The 23,358-nt window shown below is 42.3% G+C and overlaps 1 protein-coding gene across 1 annotated transcript in view; it reads right to left on the bottom strand.

Moving 5' to 3' along the window:
- WAPL (WAPL cohesin release factor) overlaps nt 1–23,358 on the bottom strand; it is a 127,969-nt gene that overhangs the window by 44,139 nt on the left and 60,472 nt on the right. Inside the window, exons 3-4 of the mRNA XM_074958773.1 lie at nt 22,053–23,096; nt 14,871–14,989 (exon numbers count right to left, since the gene is read on the bottom strand). Coding sequence (XP_074814874.1) covers nt 14,871–14,989; nt 22,053–23,096 — 1,163 coding nt within the window. The remainder of the gene's footprint in view (nt 1–14,870; nt 14,990–22,052; nt 23,097–23,358) is intronic.

Below are 23,358 nucleotides of genomic sequence, written 5' to 3'. Positions count from 1 at the left end.
AATCCTCCCCATCAACCAAAATTTACTATAATTTTTTTAAAGTATGACAAAACAGTTGTCTGAAATGTAGTATTCCAGCTCTTTACAGCATAGAAAGAAAAAGGTTAAAGTTGTACATTACTTTGATTCTAGAACATTTTTTCCCTGATTGTTACACAAATTAGAGTATGTCTACACAGGGATAAAAGACCTGCAGCATGGCTGCAGCTGGCCTGGGTCAGCTGACTCAGGTTTACAGGACTCAGGCTGCAAGGCTAAAAATAACTGTGTACACATTCAGGAGATCTTCCACTCTCACAGGGTCCCAGAGCTAGGTCTCCAGCCCAAGCGCTTACACAGCCATTTTTCAGCCCAGGAGCCCGAGCCCTGCAAGTCTCAGTCAGCTGACTCATGTCAGCTACGGGTTTTTATCCCTTTATAGACATACCCTTCCAGACTCCACAAATGGTTTTAAGAAGTTACACATTTAAGAAAAAAAAAAAGATACAGTATCACTTACAGGAGTTACTTAAATAGTTTCAAATTTATTATTGTAACGGGTTTGCAATTTTGAAGCAAATAAAAAAACCAGTTACTGACCTTTCATACCTGTTCTTCACATGTTACACACACATCCATTCTACTCTTGGTGTGTACACATGCCATGCACAATCACTGAAAATTTTTCCCTCAGTGGTACCCATCAGGATGGCTTGAACGCCCTCTGCTGCCCAACGCTGCTAGCGCTGGCACAAAGGAACCAGCCGACCCCATGGCCCCTCATTTCCTTCTTTCTAGAAACTCTGATGTAGAGAGGTAGGAGAGCAAGTCACGGAATGGACATGTGCAATGCATCTCGAAGACAAGTTATAACACAGCCCAACAAAATTTGACATAGTCTCTAGAGTAGTCAGTGATGGTGTAATGGGAGGAGAACATGTACACCAAGTTGCTGCTTTGCAAAATGTCCTGAATAGAGATTTACACCAAAAACACTGCTGAAGATGCTTGTGATCTTGTGGAATGAGCAGTCAGGTTAATTGGCAAAACACCTGCCTGATCATAACAAATACATGACGCTATCTAGGATGCTTCATCGGATGCATCCGATGAAGTGAGCGGTAGCTCACGAAAGCTTATGCTCAAATAAATTTGTTAGTTTCTAAGGTGCCACAAGTACTCCTTTTCTTTTTGCGAATACAGACTAACACGACTGCTACTCTGAAACCTATCCAGGATGAAATCCTTTGTGAAAAGATTGGAAGACCTCTCACTCTGTCCGCTATAGCCATGAACACTTGGCTGGACTGTTGAAACTGTTTAGTCCTTTCTACATAGAATACTAGTGCCCATCTAATATGCAATGAAGTCTTTGCTCATCCTTATTTGCATGAGGTTTTGGGTAAAATACAGGTAGGCAAATTGCCTGATTCCTTTTAAATTGCAAAACTACTTTGGGAAGGAAACTGGGGTGAAGGAGCTACAGACAAGCCGAGCAGAAGCATCATGAAATGGTAGTGTGCAAGGTTCACTATGAATCTGAGTAACCTTATATGCCCTTGGTATAAGTAGGTGCCTCTTAAGTCAAGGACAGCACACCAGTCTCCGGTATCCAGAGAGGGAATAACGGATGCCAGGGTGACCATGCAGAACTTTATCTTTTTGAGATAGTTGTTGAGTTGGTACAAGTCTAGAATAGGCCTAACACTGCCCAGGGCCTTCAGAATTAGAAAATAGTGGGAGTAGAAACTCTTCCCCCCTTAACCTTTGCGGCACCTCTTCTTCAGCTCGCAGCGGAAGAAGGGATTGAACCTCGTGGTGCAGAAGTTTCTTGTTGGAGGGTTCCCTGAGGAGGGACGCGGAGGGAAGGTGTGAAGGAGAGGTAGAAATGACTGGACGGTGCATCCCACCTCTACAACTCTCAAAATCCAGTGGTCCATGGTGATACGGGATCAAACACTGGGGAAATAGGAAAGGTGGTTTGCAAATAAAGGAAAAACATGGTCTGGCATTATGGAAACTGGTAGAGTGTCCTCAAGTGTCCCATCAAAACACCTGCTTAGAACCCTTAGACATCTGGGGGGACAGGCACTGATGTTATGGTAGAAGCAAGTAGTGACCAACCCTTATTCCTCTTCCTCTGCAGGTCCTGATGGGTAGCCGTGGCAGAGTACTGAAGAGATCTACTGTGATCCTGAACAGACTGTTGGACTTCCTGTGGCAACCCAGAGGACTATAATCATGAATTCCTACACATGGTCACTGCAGAAGCCATAGACCTGGCAGCCAAATCAACAGCATCCAGAGCAGTCTGTAAAGCAGCCCTTGTCACAGATTTCTCCTTGTCTAGAAGCAAAGAGAACTCCTGTCTAGCCCCTTGTGGTAGCAATTCTTTGAACTTTTTCATGGAGTTCCACAAGTTGAAATAGTACCTGTGCAGTAGCACCTGCTGGTTTGCAATTCTGAACTGTAACACACACACACACGGTAAAGTAAACTTTCCTACCAAACAGACTTTTCTGAGTCCCTTGATTTCAGGGTTGTGCTCCGATGTCCCTGCCTTTCTCGCTCATTGGCAGCAGACCCTACAAGGGACCCCAGGGTGGGTGTGTAGAGGAACTCAACCTTGGGCATATACATAATATTTTATTTCAGCCCTTTTTGAAGTGAGGGGAAGGGATGTGGGGGTCTGCCACAAAGTCATAATTGGGTCCACAATGGCCTCATTGAGAGACAGGGCTACTTTGGAAGGGCTCGCAGCAGCCAAAATGTCAGCCAAGCTATGGGAGGACTCTTTTACTAACTCCATCTGTATGTCCAGATTTAAGGCCACCTTCTAACAACTTTTGGTGAGCCTTACAGTCATCTAGGGGAGGTGACATACAGTCATCAGAAGAGCAGGAAGGGGAGACCAGCACAAGCTGCAGATGCTCTTCCTCCCTTTCTGTATCAGCAGGATCCTTTGAGCCGGCTCTTTGGAGACTGATATTGGACTCTGTACCAGAGTCAGGACCAAATGCCATGTGGTGGGATGGTGCTATACGTCTTTTTGAAGCCACAGAACATGAGTGCCTGGAATAAGCCCTGGAAACTTGGGGAAAGCTCCACGGGTTCCTATAGGGCCACTGGACTGGTGCAGGTCCCCAGTGACCTCCTGGTCAACCACTTGATGGTACTCCTGTGCCTGGACCCACGGAAGAAGTGGTGACAGTGGCTTTGGAGGACAGGAAGAGTAAGACCCGATCTCAAATTCGGAAGGAGGATGAGTCTCCCTCCAGTGACTACAGAGGTGCAATTCCCAACAGTGCTGGCAATTGGTGCTTGGGCACTAGGAAGATAACTGAGTGGAGCCCTAAGCCTTCTTGTTCCTTGAAGACCAATTACACCAGTTTGAAACAGATAATATACTGCAATTTTCATATCTGGTATTTACATTCATTGGAAGACGCAGAGGATGCCATAATCTTGGTTTTGGAATTGCATTTAATTCTGAGGCTTAAACCAGAATTAATTTCGCCGCTTAAGTTTCATTCTTCTGACATAGTACTGATCCAACACTTTGAAATTTTCTGCCACTTGCTCTGTATTTGAGGATCATCATCATACATGGTCAGCCTATAGTTATGCTTGTTTGCAAGTGTCACCATAACTTCCTCTCTATGGAAAATTGCATAAGATGGATCAGTCATGAGGACAACTGGTTCATCAACCCAGCTAGCAGACATGATGCTAAGGCAATCTTCAGAGAAGGCAACCTTCAGGACATATGGGAGAGTAGCCATGCTATTAAAGGTTCAAAAGGGAACTTGGTTAATGCCAAAATGACCAAATTAAGATACCATGCCAGAGCAGGGATTCTGTTATTTGACAAAGTTCTAACTGCAACCTTTGGAAAATGTACAGCCACTAGATGGGATAAAACAGAGGTCTATTGATTGGAGGGTGGCAGGCACCAATTGACATCAAGTGCACTGATAGGGAGCCAAAAAGAGAGACCGGAGGTTTTCAGGCTGATCAGAAAATCTAGAACAGTGCGAACGTCCAATTTTTTGAGGACATCCAAAGATGTTGGGGCTATCTAAGTTGACTGATTAAACTGTTTGAAATCCGTCTGGGGTACATAAACTCTGGCTCTGAGTCCAGAGCTGCTCTAATAAATTCTATGGCTGTGAAGGAACCAAAATGGACTTTTCTGCATACACCCATTGACACCAGAAGACTGAGGAGGGATGAGGTTGATGCCAGTACCTCCAGATGAGATCTCCCTGTCAACAGATAGTCTTTCTTTATCTAGATGACTATCAAGCCATAGAGTCAGAAGCATGGATTAGTCATTGCTAGTCCAAAGAGGAGCACCCTGTACTGACAATCTGGACCTATAGTGAACCCCAGGAATCATCTGTGAGGGGATGATGCCGATATGAAAATAGGCATCGTTCATGGCTGGGACAAAGTACCTCTCTTCTGCCCTCTTAGGAGTAAATGTACATGTTGCTAAAGTATGCCACATAATAATGGCAGGTTCCAGGATGGCCCCATTAACAGGGAGTGCCACTCTACTAAGTCCTGCATTCCATAAAATATCTAGGAGTTGTCTCCTGAATTTCCTCCAGAGGGCTCTGGAGCTCATCCACAACTGTCCTTAACAGATGTTGAAACTGTCTGGGTCATCTGTAGGAGACGGCGAGGCCAGGCAACCACCTCTTCAGAAGATGATGATGATATGCCTGTTGGAACTGTGCTAAGACTGGATCTTGTCCTCCTCTTCTTCCCTGGGCTCTTGCGGGAGCTCTGGATAATTGTGTGTGGGCAGGGGATAGGAGGGAGGGGAGAGAGGATTGTGTAATTCTCAGTGAGATCACACAGATTCCAGATATAGCATGTACAGGTCCCACAGTCCGCAATAAGGCCAATGAGAGGAACCCAACATGGACTGAGGAGATCCTAAAGGCACAGGGGTACCAGTAATTCGAGGTGGGGATCCCATCTTATGAGGTTATGGTAGGGCCCAGGAAATTCTGGATGCTCTCTCTGAGTTCACCACTCTTGGTGGTGGTGGTGATGTCAGTCCTCACATCATGTCCGACTCCCCCCCGAAAAGGGAAATGGGGGCTCCAGTTACAATGGTGGTGCTGTCTGTACCATCAATGTAAAAAAGCATTTGTCAGATGCCACCAGGGGATGGGGATGAAGAGTCTTTTCCCTGTGCACCTTGGAAGCCATTATGTCCTTATAAGCTTGCACTGGTATTGGTGGTGCATGGTGTTTGGGCATCCCTTGTTGGTACTGGTGGTTGTCCCAGCCTTGGCTCACATCTGTCTTTGCTCAGTTCCAATGGTGCCGATGTGGAGGCACTGTCACTCTTTGGAGACTGCAGGTCAGTGCTGTAACCCTTATGGGCTCTAGAGCAGTGGCCCACAAACTTTTAACATCGTGCCCGTCCTTACCCTTGTCCATGTCCCCAAACCCAGCCGAGGTTGGGGGGACAGTACTGTGAGCAGAGCCGCAGCCTGGGGCTGAGGTTGGGATTGGGGCTGTAGCCGAGGCTGGGGGGCGGAGTTGGGGCCATGAGCAGAGCAGTGGCCAGGCCTTGAAGCTGGGAGTTGGGGTCGGGAGCGGAGCTGTGGTTTGGTCCTGCAGCTGGGTGTTAGGGCTGGGAGCAGAGCCACGACCAGGCCTCAGTCAGGGCTGCGACTGGGTGCAGGGCTGGGGCCATGCCTGGGGGGCAGAGCAGAGCTGAGGCCAAAGAGGGCTGGGGGGTTCTCCCTCCCTACCTCTGCGGGCTGGCCTGGGCCCCACCACACACCCCCTGGGGGAGAGGGGACACACACCTTACATTTTGGGGACCACTTCTCTTTTGCTTCATTGGAACCTGGTGCAAAGAGTCACCAGACTTAGGTGTCACAAAAGCAGACATCTTCAAGGTGGTTCTGGAGGGCGATTTCTCTTTAGACTTTTGAGGGGGAGTCCTTAGTTCTGCCTTTGCTTGCCCCTATATCTGAGGTAGTGGTGCTGGGCAGAATGCTCTGATGCCTCTGCCTGGGGTACATAGAGTTTGCCTGACCTAGACTGGACTGGGACCTCAAAGCATTCTTTACTGGATGTTTCCCAAATTTCTGTTCCCATGCTTGCTGGGTTTGGCTGGGCAAGGAGCCGCAGATACGGCACTCAGCGGAAACATGAACTTTTCCAAGGAAGCACAGGCATATCTGATGATCATAGATGATTGGGAAGGATTGGGGGCAGGAGACAGCTCTTTAAGCCTTAAATCGTGGACATAATCTGAGTCCCATACCAGAAGGGAGGCAGTCTGAAATCTAACTAATACCTAATTAGCTTATTTTAGAATATTTATAGATTCAAAAAGTTTAAGGGGGATCACTGGACACTGGAGGGTTGAGCCTCAGACCATGTGGCAACTGGAGAGGTCTCGATGTCCTCGGTTCAGAGCATGAGGTGAGGAGGGACAGAGGTGCTGACCAAGAGAAACTATTAGCAAAAGTCTTCCCATCTCAGATGCATGAACATCCATGGTGGAATACATACAGGGACCAGTACTCGACTAACCATAATTTCTCCCTAGGGAGGCATCCCCCTACCCAGACCACCTAACAAAAACTTGCTTCTGCAAGAATCGTCACGGAAGGAGCTACTCAGAAGTTCAGTTTCCAAGTTCTAACATCATGATGTTCTCTTCACTCTAATACCAGCCACAATGTTTCATTCATAAGCTTCTCATACAACTGTCTCCGCACTTTTCCATGCTGTTTCCTTCTTCCTGAATGCCCTTCTGAAGTGGTCTACAAGTCCATGCTCCTCTCCACATTCAAGCCACTCTTCACGTACTCACTTTGACATATACAAGAAGTAAGCCAAACGTGGACAAGTAGATGGACATTTGGCTGCAGTTTATAAACAGAGTATGCACAGATGGCCAATCACTGTATCCATTTTTTCAACTGTTGTGATAACTGGGGACTAGTAGGCCTACCTCAGTTATGAGTTTAACTGTGGGGAAGTCAGTGGAAGTTTATGAAATGGTCCAGGCTCACGTAAGAAAAAATGGTAACTAGAAAAGGTAAGTCCAACTTGGCCTATTACATAACATTGATTATAAAATCAGTAAGAATGAAAAACAAAGACTAAGTTAGTCCAAACAAAAAGGCTTTACCAATGTAACTCAAGGACTGTGTTAACAAGACAAGTAAGGGACCAGAAATTAACAGATCAAACTTGGCTTGTCTGAAATTAGGCCTAATTCGAGAACAAAAGGAGAGGATGGACTATTCCGCCCATCAGCCCTTAAAGAGACTTTGATGGGTGGGACTTTGAGGGATTCCAGGAGGGGGAAGGCTGCTAGGCCTCTGCTCCCGAGACTTCATCCTTCTCCCACGGATCACAAAAGTCACTACATCACTGGGAAGTCTGGCTTTCACTGCTGCATCAGTGTGTTCTTTTCTGCTCCACTATCTTTCCTCCTGTCCACCGTCTCACAGCTTTCCATTTGATCCTGAGGTCAACTGTACCATACAGCATCAACACAATGAGATGAGATGGCACATTTAGCTCTGGCCATCCTAGGGACCAGCCAGACAAAGTTGCACATTCCAGACTGGAAGATAAGTCTGAAGCAGAGCAATTGCTGTCATGGATGACCTGTCACCTCAGAGCATCCATTTGTGACTGACCAGCATCCAGAATTCTGCCATCAACCAACACCGTATTTCCCCAACCTTTGCTCTCCTGTCTCTTCTTCCCCTTGTGTCGGTTTGTCAAAACCAGGAAAAGGAGGCACTCTTCAAATCTTGGAACTGAATAACAAAAACCATCCCTTTGCTTCGCACCAGGTTTTCAAAAAAACCAAACAAACCCGTATATACTCGTTCATAAGCCAAATATTTTTGGTAAAAAAGTGACGCATCGAAGAGAGGGGGTCGGCTTATAAACAGGTCTGCACCAAAATTTGTGGATTTTAAACGCTGTGAAATCATTGAATTGAATATCTAATACACTGTTTTGTTTACCTGGAGCGTCTGCAGGCATGGAGCACCTCAGTTCCCTGCAGCCGCAATTCACCGTTCACAGCAAATGGGAGCTGTGGGAAGTGGCGGCGAACCAAGGCCACTGGGAGCTGAGGGGCTCCATGCCTGCAGACACTCCAGGTAAACAAAATGTCCCGACCCGCCAGCAGCTTACCCTGATGGGCCGGGAGCCAAAGCTTGCCAACCCCTAAAATATAGGGTCGGCTTATGAAAGGATCATACGGTTTTTACTATTTTTACCTATCCATATTGGGGGGGGTCGGCTTATAAACGAACTGGCTAATGAACGAGTATATATGGTACTCTAGCTGATATCCTCTAGTTTAAAACAAAAGACTTTGACAGAATGATTATTTAAAAACTTAGCCAAAACTTATTTCAGTTTTGAAGTGCTTTATGACTTGTTTAGCTCCTTTTCTCTTGGGTATACTAACAAATTTCCAAACTTTAGCATAAATTTTTTTAGTGCGTTTGCCACGGAACTACACAAACCAAAGTCTCTGTATGCCAAACCCCAAACCTTGTTTAAAACTCCTTAATGTTGGACAGTTTCAGAGTTATGCTAATATCTGTGACACTTTGGGCTTATATATTCCACCTAAATTAATACACTATCATCCCTGTTGTATCATGACAGCCCAAGTACAGGAAGTGTGCCTTGTTGGTAAACCACATAGCATACCTTAATGCTACTGTATTCCAAACAAGGTACACTGGACAGATTTCACTGAACTTAACTATCTAGATACCAGATATAATGTAGTTAAATTCTGAAATTCAGTAAAAACGTAAGCACCGCTACTAAATTTAACCATTTCATGAAGCACCACTAAGTTTCATTTTTAGATATACACTTTTTCATTTGAAAGAGTTAATGTTTATAGCCAATGTAGGGGTACATGGTAAACACACTTCAAGCCTGTCCCTCAGACTTTGCTCATCAATTTCCTAAGGTATTAATAGAAGCTAAACAAAACAAAACCATCCAGTGGTCTAAATGCTGGTGAACCTGAGAAGAAACATGTCTTCTGAAAAGAACCACTTCTAAAGTGTCATTTTATTGTACAAATCATCATTTTTTATATTTGTCACACAACCAGTTTTCTTGCTGAAACTATAATCTTGACAGCATAGGTGAAATTTTACAAGTTTTTATATGTCAGTTTGTTACTCAGGCTCAGTGCTGAGATCTTTATATTACATTAAAGTTAAAGTTACATTAAAATGGAGTTAAGATTATGTGTATATTTCAGTAATTTAAGGTAAAATACATTAGAGATACAATTGTCCTCAAAACAAGCACTATAAGCTTTTTCATGACACCATGCAATAACCAAATTGGTAGCATTACTCTAAGGCAGGGGTCGGCAACCTATGGCACGCGTCCCAAAGACGGCACGTGAGCCAATTTTTAATGGCACGCTGCTGCCTGCTGGACCCCAGCAGACAGCAGCGTGCCATTAAAATTCCTGCCCAGCTCGGCCCGCTCTTTTCCACCTCCCCGCCCACCACTCTCTCCTTGCGGGGCAGGCAAGCTTCCCCCTCCCTCCACCTCTTCCCAGGGCATGCTGGGTTCCTGCCCCTCCTCCTCTCTCTCCCTGCAGCCCGATCAGCCGACGGCCCTTGCTACGGAGTGGGAGAGAGAAAAGCGGAACCACAGCACGCTCTCTGCTCCGGGGACCTTGGGGAGGGGGGTGGAATCAGGGCATATCCCCTCCAGCCCCCTGCTGTGAGCTGCTCAGGGCAGGGGGCTGGGAGCACCCCCACAACCCCAGTCCACACCCCCTGCCCTCTGCCCTGACTCCTGCATCCCCTCACACACACACCCCAGCCCCCTGCCCTGACCCCTGAACCCTCACACACACCTCTAGCCCTCTGCCCTGACCCCTGAACCCTCCTAGCCCAGTGCCCTGACCCCTGCACCCTCCTCACACAGACCCAGCCCTCTGCCCTGACCCCTGCACCCCCCACACCCCCCAGCCCAGTGCCCTGACCCCTGCACCCCCACAACCCCAGCCCTGACTCCGGCATCCCCCACACATACCCAGCCCCCTGCCCTGACTCCTGCACCCTCCTCACATACCCCCAGCCCCGAGCACCAAATAGGAGCTCCTGCACACGCACACCCCACATTCCCACCTGCACCTCTCACACCAAATGGGAGCTGCCCAGGTAAGCGCTCCACACCCAAACCTCCTGCCCCAACCCTGAGCCCCCTCCCTGATTCTAGCTCCTGGCCAGACCCTGCACCCCAACCTGCTCCTTCACCCCCACCCCTGGTCTCAGCACACTCCCACCCTCATCTCAGTGCAAAGAGAGGAAGAGAATGGCTAGAATCAGGGAGAAGGTAGGTACCGACTCTATGTGGGCAGGGCTGGGACCCCAGACCGGCAGCAGGCTGAGCGGGGCCGGCAGCCGGGACCCAGGCTGGCAGGAGCCGGCGGACGGAACCCCAGACCGGCAGCAGACTGAGCGGCAGTGGGCTGAGCGGCTCAGCCCACTGCCCATCTGGGGTTCTGGCTGCCGGCCCCTTGCCAGCTCGCTGTCGGCCTAGGTGAATGGAACCCCAGGCCGGCAACAGGCTGAGCAGGCCGGCGATGTAAGATCAGCATTTTAATTTAATTTTAAATGAAGTTTAAACATTTTGAAAACCTTGTTTACATACGACAATAGTTTAGTTATATAATATGTAGACTTATAGAGCGAGACCTTCTAAAGAACGTTAAAATGTAGTATTGGCACGCGAAACCTTAAATTAAAATGAATAAATGAAGACTCAGCACACCACTTCTAAAAGGTTGCCGACCCCTGCTCTAAGGTATTACAATGCAATGGTAGTAGGAAATTCATTCTAACTATAGGAGTGGGCATGTAGTGTTCTGGGACCTGCAATGTGCAGGAGGTCAAACTAGATGATCATGATAGTCCTTCTGACCTTAAAGTCAGAGTCTACGAGTAGTGATACCATGGTGGTTATGGAGGGAGTCAGCATAAACGATTGTTTCCATACTTTAAAATTATGGATTTCTATTGAGTTTATTCCTGACTCTAAATTACCTGGGTTTTATAAACACAATACATTTACAACATCCCTATAATGTATTCTAACCTAAATTACTGATAGGTACTCAATGTACTTGCTGAGCATTTTTTAAATTACTTTTAAAAATATTCAAATTGTAATTAAGAAAACATACACCGACAGTAAACAAGAAGCCACAAGGGAATGTTACCATGCAGTATTTCTAATGAAGTTATGCAATATCAAATAATTTAATTTAACTTAACTTTTAGGGACAGATTCACCACTATGCTCTGGCTGCTTTATACCACTATGGAGCAGGGCAACGTAGCTGTGCATGTACTCCAGCTTTCCATTCCTTCTTGCTCTCCACATTCCCTTGTGTGTGCTTCCTTCCCAGGTTTGCTGTCTCCTGTGCTCCTTATTGAGCACATCTGGGGCAGTGGGTAGCCCATGGAGACAAATATTTTATTTAATAAATTTGTCAGTTGAGGCGTAAGAATAAAATCTTTGGAGAAACTCCAGTTTCTGCCTGCTTTAAAAATAGCCACAACCCTGTTTTTCCTCAATTAGAGGAATCAAGCTACCCTTAGAAAAGACGGAGGCTCTCCAATCCTGTCAGAAATCTAAGAGGAATAGGTGAATGGAAGCTGTGACTCTCTTTGCTAAGAGCAACCTGTGCCCTCACTCCAACTAAGAAAAACAGGAGTGGGGTTAGTTTTAAGAAAGGCCTATTACCTAAGGAGAGTCAATGGCCTCAGTCCCACTGCGAATAGGAAATGGCAGCCACTTAGAAAAAAAGGCAGTTCTTCACAGTTGTTTTTTTAAAAAAAGAAAAGAAAAAATGTTATGCATCAACACTGCTGAAGAATAAGCTTTTAGCTATAGAGAACATTTGCACAAATAATCTACTCCTTAGCACGAAAGGACGACTAGTAATGGACGACACCAAGAATGCTGAGGTGTTTAATGCCTATTTTGCTTCAGTCCTCACTAAAAAGTTTAATTGTGACCAGATGCTTCGCACAAACATGATGTTAATATTAACAAGGGGGAAGGAACTAAAGACACATTAGGGAAAGAACATGTGAAAGAATATTTAGGTAAGTTAGATATTTTCAAATCAGTAGGGTCCGATGGAATTCATTCTCAGGCAAACACCTAGAAGATAATAAGGTGATAAGTAACAGTCAGCATGATTTATCAAGAACAGGGTAACAAGCCTTGTGGATGGGGGAAGCGGAAGATGTGGTATATCTTGACTTTAGTAAGGCTTCTGATATAGTCTCAGATGACCTCAAACAAACTACAAAATAAGGTGATAAGTAATAGTTAGCATGGATTTGTCAAGAACAAATCATGTCGAACCATGATTCTATACTTAATGAAGCAAATATCTGAACTGTTAACAATTATCTTCAACAACTCGTGGATGATGGGTGAGGTCCCAGACAACCGAAGAACTGCAAACATAGTACCTATTTTTTAAAAGGGGAACAAAGAAGACCCAGGAAAATTATATACCAGTCAGCCTAACTTCTAAACCTGGAAAGATACTGGAACAAGTTATTAAACCATCAATTTGTAAGCATTATAGAGGATAATGTTTAAGTAATAGCTAGTATGGATGTGTCAAGAACAAATCATGCCAAAAGAACCTAGTTTCCTTCTTTGACAGGGTTACCGGTATAGTGAATGGGAGAGGGCAGAGAAATAGCAGATGTGATATACATTAACTTCACCAAGGCTTCTGACAGTCCCATATGGCAGTCTCATAATCAAACTACAGAAATGAGGTCTAAAAATTAATATAAAGGTGGGTGCACAACTAGTCGAAAGACTATACTCAAGGAGTAGTTATCAATGGTTTGTTGTTAAACTGGGGGGAATGTATCCAATAGACTCCACAGGGATCTGTTCTGGATCTGGTACTATCCAATATTTTCATTAATGACTTGGATAATGGAGTGGAGAGTATGCTTACAAAATTTGCAGATGACACCAAGATAGGAGAGGTTGCAAGCAGTTGAGAGGGGGGACAGGATCAGAATTCAAAGTGACCTTGACAAATTGGGAGAACTGGTGTGAAATCAACAAAATGAAATTCAATGAAGACAAGTGCACAACACATTTGGGAAGGAAAAATCAAATGCACAGGTACAAAATGAGGAACAACTGTGTAGGCAGTAGTATTGCTGAAAAGAATCTGAAGATTATAGTTGAGCACACATAGAATACAAGTAATCAATGTGGTGCAGCTAAAAAAAGGGCTCAGAGGAGAGCAACAAATACGATAAAAATTTTAGAAAACCTGGCCTCTGAGGAAAGGTTAAAAACTAGGTATGCTTAGTCTTGAAAAAAAGGAGACTGAGGTGGGGACCTGATAAATACTTTTCAAATATGTTACAGATTGTTATAAAGAAAATGGTGATCAATTGTTCTCTATGTTCACTGAAAATGTAGTAATAGGCTTAATCAGCAGCCAGGGAGATTTAGGTTAGATATTAGGACAAACTTTCCAACTATAAACGGTAGTTAAATACTGAAATAGGGTTACCATGGGAGGTTGTGGAATCCCAGTCAGTGGAGACTTAACAACAGGTTAGATAAACACCTGTCAGGGATGGTCTAAGTATACTAGGTCCTACCTCATGAGGGGGTGGGTGGCAGGAGTGGGGGGGGGGGGGGAGGTGGACTAGTTGACCTCTTGAGGTTCCTTCCAGCCCAACATTTCTATTAATATAATAGGAACTCTTCAGGAAAAAGAAAAAGGGAGAAGGAAAAAAAAAAAAGGAGCACATGGCAACAGACCTAGGCCTTAGAAAGAGAGACACCTTGGACAGTCAGGAGATATGGGACCCTTCATTTAATGGAAGCTACAAACTCATCTATTCATACAGGTGAGCCCCATTCCAGGTGTATTTTCAAAAACCAAATACTCAATACACTAACTGACTGGACAAGAAAAATGTACACAGCATTGCAAAAGGATCTGGGTTTTATTAGATTCTGCTAGAAGACAAGATCCCTACTAAGAATTCTGAGTAGTCATTTTTCCATGAAATGACAAATAAAACTCAAACACACAAATGAAACAGGAAGCAATGAGGACTGTATCTATGCCACATTCCAAGCTTCTGTCCTGATTTCTGTAGCCCTGATCTGAAAAGCAAGACTAGAATTTTTTTTTTTTTAAATATACACACACCAACAGGGAAAGCATATTCTCTTCTCCACTCCCCAAAACACTAAAGTTTTGCTGCAGCCTTCTGAAACGGAAGAATATCTTTAAGCAACAATCAAGCATGGAAGATTGCCACCCAAAAACTAAAAATCTTAAGCCATGAGTATATTATAATGGAAACAGTTTTGTACTCTTAAATACAGATTTGGCTTCCAGGTGCCAATTGTAATATTAAAGTTGAAGCAAGTCGATTAAAACACAGTGACATGTCAATCCAGAGGCGGAAAAGACCTCAAAAGAGTGCCAGAATATCCAGGTAATCAAACCGTTTATTAACTGAATAGTCCTGGGTGCTTTATAATAATTTTAAGATGGGTTAAATATTGCATCCATATCAAATGGGATAAGACAGAGGTAATCAATAAGCAGACCACTAGACACTTCTGAACAGACCCCGAAACCTCTTTATTTACTTATTATCATGATTATAATATTTTGCTATTTTCTCTAGAGTCTGGATGTTGACAAAGAAATTTGGACCTTGACAAAAAATAACTGACTACCCTGCGATAAGATATAGAGATACATATACTATAAGAGCCTCAACTCCACAGCGCTGAATAAAGTAAGTATTACCACTTACCCTCTTTGGCCCACTAAAAATCTTCCTGGTATTTTCTTTAGATTTATCGCCTTGTTTATTTGTGGACTTCTTATTGCCTTCAGGCACACCAGATGAATCCTCTGAAAAATCTAGTAGATCTGTAAAGGTAAATATAGTGAAAAAGATATTCTAGCAGTCAGTCACTTTCCACAAAATTCTGTTCTTGTACCTAATCTGCTACATTTTCCAGTGCTGAAATTACAGATTAGTTAATGACAGGTTTCAGAGTAGCAGCAGTGTTAGCCTGTATCCACAAAAAGAAAAGGAGGACTCGTGGCACCTTAGAGACTAACAAATTTATTTGAGCATAAGCTTTCGTGAGCTACAGCTCACTTCATCGGATGCATTCAGTGGTGAGCTGTACTCACGAAAGCTTATGCTCAAATAAATTTGTTAGTCTCTCAGGTGCCACAAGTCGTCCTTTTAGATTAGCTAATGACATTCTCAAATTTACAATTATTTTTTGAAACTGCTCGAGACGACAATGCAGCATTTAAACATTTGCCAAAAACCTGATGTTAAGGTTTTAGTTTTTACTTGTTATAGCTTGAGAAATCAAATTTCTACCCAAACACTGTCTCAAGATCTATACTTGAAAAGGTTAACTGATCTTGAAAGAATTTATACTGTTTCTAACTGGCTGCTAGGATAGCAGAACTAAGTTCTTTATAAAGCTAATATTTCACAAGATAAATGGAAGTTATATTGGAAAAGAAATGGAATAAAGCAAGATGGAAGTCAATGTTTTTAAAGTACATTATCTTGTAATGGGTAAAGGTTGGAAACAAAAAATGTATACTACTGGATTAAGAGTGACCATTTCCAGCCCTCAGAGTTCATACACCAGACCTTAAAACTCACAATGGCCTTTCATATTGACAGCTTTTTTGGCACAAGTACGTACTGTATAGTAATCTCAGACCTCAGGATCATGCAAGTTTATAAGTTAGTCATCAGTCTGAAGCTTTGTAAAAAATTGCTTTAATTAAATTCACCTTTGTACAAATTTATGTTCATACCTCACTTTTGAGAGGAATGCAAATATTACTCAGAAGTATAGTGGATATACTTTTGAATCTTTGAACTGTTTCTAGTGGCATTCCCACTTAATATATACCTTGCTAGAAATAGGTGAGTAGTTTGCAGATGAAAGGAACCAGTTGGCAGTGGTCCCAGGGGTTCTCTTTTCAGTACACCCAGTCTCTGCTGCCCAGATCCCTCTGCTACTCAAAGTTTTGGTTGTAGATCTCCAAAATTAATTCATGTGACCCTGCCTTGTCTCCAAGAATGAGTCGACAGGAGAAAATAATTTTCATTTGTGTTGCAGGGTCTTAAGCACAAAGGCTTGGAAACTAGTCTGCATGTTCTTTGATTTGGTGCTACTCAGATGTTTTCACAAACTATTTGGGAAGTGGAGGCAGGAACGCAATGCAAAATTAAACTCATGTTGTTTAAATAAAAACAAAAACAAAACTGATCATGGGTTTACTCCTAGTGAGCTACCCATATTTTAGAACTGTAATACATGTACATGCTAGATCAGTTGCTCTATAAAGTTACTTTTGCTTTTCCACACCCACACACCAATAAATATTGAACACTAGGCAATATGTTTTTCACAATACAGGTATCTGAACTCATTATGCCTGTAGAAACCATTAACATTTTCAGATGCTTTTTGTTACAATTTGAAAATTGTTAGGTTGATACATGCAATAGTTTCTTTAAATGTAATTTTATTTGAAACAGTTCTAGACTAGAGATCAAAGTCCTACAGTAATATAATATGCTTTCATTATGGGGTAATAATCCAAAATCTTAAAATTTAGTAGTAGCCCAAGGGAATCAATGTGCCTAATGTGCCATTAAAAAAACTGTACAATTGCCTACCAAGTGACAAATCAATCGTAGCTATAGTAATAGAAACAAAAAAGTGGGCATGAAACCTGCAGTGCTGCTGCTATGGCTGGCTCACTGAGCATGCACTGGGTTTCATGCAGCAGGATTCCATGATAAGATATGTGAGGCATTTTATTATGGTCAGGGCTTCTTACCTTCTCTGTGAAATTACACAACCAATAAATGGATCTGAAATGGTGTCAATTTCTTAGGTAATCCCACAATCTAACATATCAAAAACAAGACAAGTACTGCCAAATTAGGTCATCTTAAAGATCCAACGTAGCTTCAAACTGCATTTAGTTGAACAGCAAGAAAAACTGACTGCTCTGCATTTCAGATCCCTTGCTCCAATTATCAAAAATCCAGCATATTAATTTTTTATTGGTGCTCCATTACAAGCATTTTGAAATTTGTGATTTTTTTCACCCCACACTTCAAGATGACTTAATTTGATAGTATTTGGGGAGCCCACCAAGCTAGTGCCTGTCAATGTCAGCAAATAAGGAAACTTCTTCTGATCTGTCCACTGAAAGTTACTCTACATTTCTGACACCCGACTATCTATATTCAATATCTAAACCTGTGCATGTATACAGTGTGTTACACAAATCAGACTTACATTACGAATTATTTTAGCTGTGCACTGCAAAAATATCACACGTTTACTGATGTCTCAACTTCCTTTTCCCAAGGTGACCAAGTTTAGGGTTTAAGAAATGTCCGACTTTCCGCAGGTCATTTGACACCAAAGGCAAAAAACTTCCTTTGCTCTGCCCTTGGTTCTTATAGTTTGCAAACTGTTTATTTAGTAGTGCATCACCTCTCCCCCAGGTCTTCAGACAAATCAGGCACAATGCCTATCTTGGAACCACTCAAGTTCATCCAAATCAAGTTTAAATTAGGTCATCTTTACCCAGGAAAAAAGTCTCATCTTAGAGATTATTTTAAAAATATTCAGCGTTTTATAAACCAGAGACTGGAAAGCCTGTGACACCCCCCCCCACACACACACACACACAAGCTCCAAAATATCAAAAACCTAGCCATGAAACAATCTCTGAGAAAGCTGACAATGTTCTGAAGGTAAAAGGTCTTGAAGCGACTGGTGACCAACTTATGGAAAAGTCAGTATTTAAAAAAATCCTTAGCAACCACCCACTCAGCAAGCAACAAATTTTATTTTTTAATTGAACAAATTTGCAATAATTTTCCTGTTTTAGAGGAAGATTACAACTTTACAGTAACATTTAGAACTGGACTATCGGTCAAACAGCTTATTTCCTGAAGTTTCATCTTGATAGAAGGAAGTTTCTTCAAAGCATCTCACGTAGAAACATATTTATAATGTATGATTTCAATGTTACGTAAGGTCTATTTTCATAGGCTGTTTCCCTCACACTTCCTTGGAGAACTGTCCCAGGGAAAAGCGTGTCTTCCTAAATCCTGTGAAAGTGTGTTTCTCTTATTTTTTTGGTGGTCTGCAGGACCACTGCAATAGACAAATTTTCATAAGAAAACTGGGAAACTGGAGTATGGGGAAGAGAAAAAAGGATCTATAAAGGGAAACTCTTACAAAATATGGAAAATAAAAATTGAAAAATACTGCTATAGCAGGATTAGAACTTCCAAAACCTAATAATTTCTCTTTTGTAGGACCTTAGGAAGGACAGAAGAAAATGAACAGAATAGGCATCATTTTCATTGTTTTCTACAGCGTACTTCGTTTCATTTTACTCTTAATCTCAGAATCTGAAATGCTCCTTGATTAAGGCCTGCCTATCCTTGTGATTAATTGAAATTCTTCTTGGTTGAGAGACCATTCCCTTTGATTTTCAACCTGTGTAGCCAGTCTGTCCTGGTATTCAGCATTTTCTGTGCACAGCCTTGACAGAATCACGTTGTACTTTGGCCACTGAAATATTGTTGGGGTTTTGTTTTGTTTTTTAACGTAGTGGAGTTTTGGTTCTAGTAGACGCAAACAATTTGTTTACTTTCTTGTAGGGGAAGTTAGTCAGGTAGTATCTTTGTTTTGCAATTTTGTAGGACTGCAGTTGGGAGTTGTCAGGGTTCCTTCCCCACTCTAGGGTACAGATGTGGGGACCCGCATGAAAGACCCCCTAAGTTTATTCTTACCAGCTTCGGTTAAAAACTTCCCCAAGGTACAAACTTTGCCTTGACCTTGAACAGTATGCTGCCACCACCAAGCATTTTAAACAAAGAACACGGAAAGAGATCACTTGGAGACTTCTTTCCCCAAAATATCCCCCCAAGCCCTACACCCGCTTTCCTGGGGAAGGCTTGATAATCATCCTCACCAATTTGTACAGGTGAACACAGACCCAAACCCTTGGATCTTAAGAACAATGAAAAAATCCATCAGGTTCTTAAGGAAGAATTGTAATTAAAGAAAAGGTAAAAGAATCACCTCTGCAAAATCAGGATGGAAAATACTTTACAGGGTATTCAGATTCATAACACAGAGGCTCCCCCTCTGGGCAAAACCTTAAAGTTACAGAAAACAGGAATAAGCCTCCCTCTTAACACAGGGAACATTCACATAAAACAGAAGAAACTAATTCACCTTGCCTGGTTTACCTATACTGGTTGCAATATTGGAGACTTGGATTAGGATGGGTTGGAGAAGATGGATTTCTGTCTGGCCCCCCTCAGTCCCAAGAGAGAACAAACAAAGAGCACAAACAAAAGCCTTTCTCCCCTCCCCCCCACGATTTGAGAGTATCTTGTCCCCTTATTGGTCCTTTGGGTCAGGTGCCAGCCAGGTTAGCTGAGCTTCTTAACCCTTTACAGGTAACAGGATGTTGCCTCTGGCCAGGAGGGATTTTATAGCACTGTATACAGAAAGGTGGTTACCCTTCCCTTTATATTTATGACAGGAGTGAAAAAGTTTTTCTCCATCCGGATGTTAGACTGCCTTTTAATCAGACTATTTTGGGTGGCAACTGAAGACCTGGACACAAGGGAATTCTTATTTGGGAGTGAAAGCACAGATACAAGATTCCAGGCTTACAGCAACTGTGGATTGCCTCAGCGTTTGGAAAATGTTGCTATGGAAAGGCCAAGAATTTGGAGCCTGAAAGATTTTTATCCCTTTTTGTGTTTTTGCCCTCAGGTGGACCAATTCTTCAGGTACACAGGTGAACAAGAGTAACATCTGGAAGGGACTTGATTCAGGGAACTTTCTGATTCACTTTGAATCCTTTTTGGAATAATATTGCCTGCTTATAGTCTTTTATACTACCTTAAATCAGATTTCCAGTGGAGGAATTTTAGAAACCTTTAAATTTGTATGACTGAATGTAAGCTTTTTTCTTCCCATCTGTCAACATTCAGAATAAATTGAAAGGAATAGTGCATTTCCACTTAGCCTAAATGTTATTCTAAGAATATTTTCTAGGGTTCTGTAATTTGCCACAGATTTTTGTTTGACGTCTTACAAAAACAATGGGATATATGTTTAGACAGATCAGGAACCAAGCTGGAGCATGGCAGAGGTGTTGCATGGGTTCTGTATTGAGCCAGATTCCATTTTTAAATATGCTGTAAACTTGGGTATAAATTCAACACTGCTGTGAACTGATGGTAGTATTTAAACTCTCACTGATGCCAGTGGGAGTTTTGCACCACGACAGGATGGAATAGAGCCTTTATGCAGTAAAAGGACATTTTTCCCCCAGTACCTTATTCTTTATCAGTGGCAAAATATGTTCACCTTTAGGGCAGAAACACCAGTGGTCCTATCTTTCTTCCTCTTTCACCTTCCTGTTTATCTCCCTTACATTCTTCCCTCTGCATTTCATTCCCTGTAACAATATTCAGTTCCCATGTCCCATTGGGATTCACTCCCATCTGCTTCTCTCTACTAAAATGATCAGCAATGGAAGTGCTAAAGCTCACAAAGTAACACTAGGCATTAGAGTTAATATCTTTATAAGATGATAGTGCTAAGCAGTGCAGTTCATATTTAGTGCTTGAAGGAAAAACTAAACCAAATTCTTGTGAAATTCCAAGGGTTCTGGGATCTTATGTTGTCTCCTTCTGTGGGTTGGAGGTGAAAGACACTCCACTCCCACCCACACTTGCTAAAATGTTTGACATCTCTAGGAGATTATGAATCTGAAGATTCAAGAAGGAAAAGCCTGACTGCTCTGAGTTCTGGAAAATGCATATAAATGTCTTAGGGTCTGCCGGATGCCAAGCTTCCTGAAACATGTCAGGTCTCAACTGTGCTTCTCATTCTGTCAAAGTCTATTTTTAAGAGAGATGAAATAACATCCCTTGATTATATTCTGTGGATGAGTCCTCCTTTTCAGAGGGCTGTCTAAACAGTAAGGGTGCATCTGATTGTCCACGTCTTTGGAATATTTCAACCTATCAGCAAAAAACTTTAAGCTTGATGAATTTAAGCTTGTTCATCAGATGAGGCCATAGACTATCACAGAGACAGCCTGGTTTTCAAAAAATGACTGACACCAGGGAGTGCTCTCCAAATCATAACACAAACAATGAAACTATTTTTTTGTATGTGGGGAAAAGGGAGATACCAGCTCAGGCACAGAAACTGGGAGCAGAAGCATGAGCCCTTTGATCTCCAGTAGGATGATCTGAACAGATTGCTCAAACAATGAAAAAAACAAGCTGTTGATACTAAGGACCTTCCCTTACTACTCTCTCAAGTCTCCCTCCCTTATTTCTCAATGTAGCATGAGTCTGGTAGGAGGAAACAACAAGAAAATTCAAGTTTTTTGGTTTGAGCTCAAAATTTGAACCTAGATTCATAAATTAAGTCCAGTAGTGACCATTTAAATGGACCTCCTGTGTAGCACAGGCCACAGAATTTTACCCAGAACATTTTGCCTCGAGCCCAATTAACTTGCAGCTGAATCAGGGCATCAATAGAAAGACCTCTGCCTTCCAAGCATGGAGACAGAACAGTGGGAAGGTGACATGGTTGCATTATGGTTTACATACCAAGAAATGAAACCTGTTTTCAGTAGAAAGAGGAATCTTTTCCTCTGGCATGAGATTAAAAGGAAAATAAACCATTTTTTGTGATAATTATGGAGCAGTAGGCACCCATGACAGACAAGCAGAAGCTAAACTCCTACATTTTTGAACCATTGAGTACTGTAATTCAAGAGATTAAGAACCTTAAGGATATCATAATTAGGTTACAACAATTAAAAATTAAAGTAGACTTAAGCCTTGAAATCTTATCAAATCCAGAAGAATATTGCTTACCTGCATTAGTGCTCAGTTGGGTGTCCTGAGAAAAATTCTCATTGCTATCAGAACTGGACTGAAATGAGGAAGATGGTGCTGTTCTATTTCGTTTTTTGTTAGATTTCCTTTCTGCTAACTGCCAGTCATCTTCATCATCCTCACTTTCACTCAAGTCATCAAACCCAAAGTATTTAATTTTATAATTGGAGCGTCCAGAGCTTTTAGAGCCTCCTTCATCTCCCCCACCCTCATCATGGTCTTCAAACCCAAAAAACTCCAGTTTGACATCCTTTTTGGATTTTGTATTGCTAGGTCGAAACCTAGTTGTAGTCTTGGTAGTAGCAATGTCTGCTTTCTTTCTTAGACGTCCAGCCTCTCCCAAGTCAGTAGGAGCTGCTGTAGTGAATTCGTCAATACGTTCCATTGTATCCTGTATAGTAACATTACAAACTGACAAGCAAGATGGATGGAGAACAGTGTAGTCTCTAGTACGCCCAACTGTCCCTCTAAAACTGGTCCCACTACTCAAAACAGCTTTTCTTGCTGGGTTCAGACCATCATTATTTGATTCATTATTTGCTTTGGATAAAGACTGACTACTGCCATCCATTAGCTTATCAAAATTTGTTGTCCCCTGTTTTGCTTTGTTGGATCTACAATATGTCCTGCAGTTGCTTGGCCTAAGAACAGTTTGCACAAGTTCTTCACTAATGGCTTCCTTTGGATTTTCCATATCTTCTTTATCAAACTCTTCATCCTTGTTCTTAATTTCTGAGAAATGTTCACTATCAAAATCTAACATATACTCTCCAGTTGTGGAGTCTTCAACTTCATCCTCCCATTCATACAAATGAGTTCTTAATGGCCCCTTAGTCTGAGATATTTCTGATAGAGAGTCTGAGCTTTTCCCAATACGGGAGTCCCAAGAGTCAAGAAAGTCCTTGGTTTCTATGTTGTACCCAGAAATGTCTGTGGTTTCAGCATTGGTTTCACTACTGTCTTCGGCATTCTTGTAGATGAAGTGACTGTTCTTATTATCTTCACTAAAATTCTGTATTTTATCTACAAAAAAAAGGGAAATTATTAATATAAGTAATACAAATAGAGCCATGTTATAACCATCAACTCCAATACTATCTTAAATCAGACTTGTCTCAGTTCAACAGAGGGAATTCTCAATGCTCACTGGCGCATAAAAAAAGTAATAGTCTCAATGAAATTATCCAAAAATTGATTTGTAAGAACTTAAAGCAAACTTAAGACTTAAAATATATTTCAGAACTTAAACATACATATATACAAACTTCTCCGTTGTTCTGCAGCA

The sequence above is a fragment of the Natator depressus genome, chromosome 7, assembly GCF_965152275.1.
Source record: "Natator depressus isolate rNatDep1 chromosome 7, rNatDep2.hap1, whole genome shotgun sequence".
Taxonomy (NCBI): Eukaryota; Metazoa; Chordata; order Testudines; family Cheloniidae; genus Natator; species Natator depressus.
Note: the sequence above shows the minus strand (reverse complement) of the source record. Positions and strands in the feature narration are given on the sequence as shown.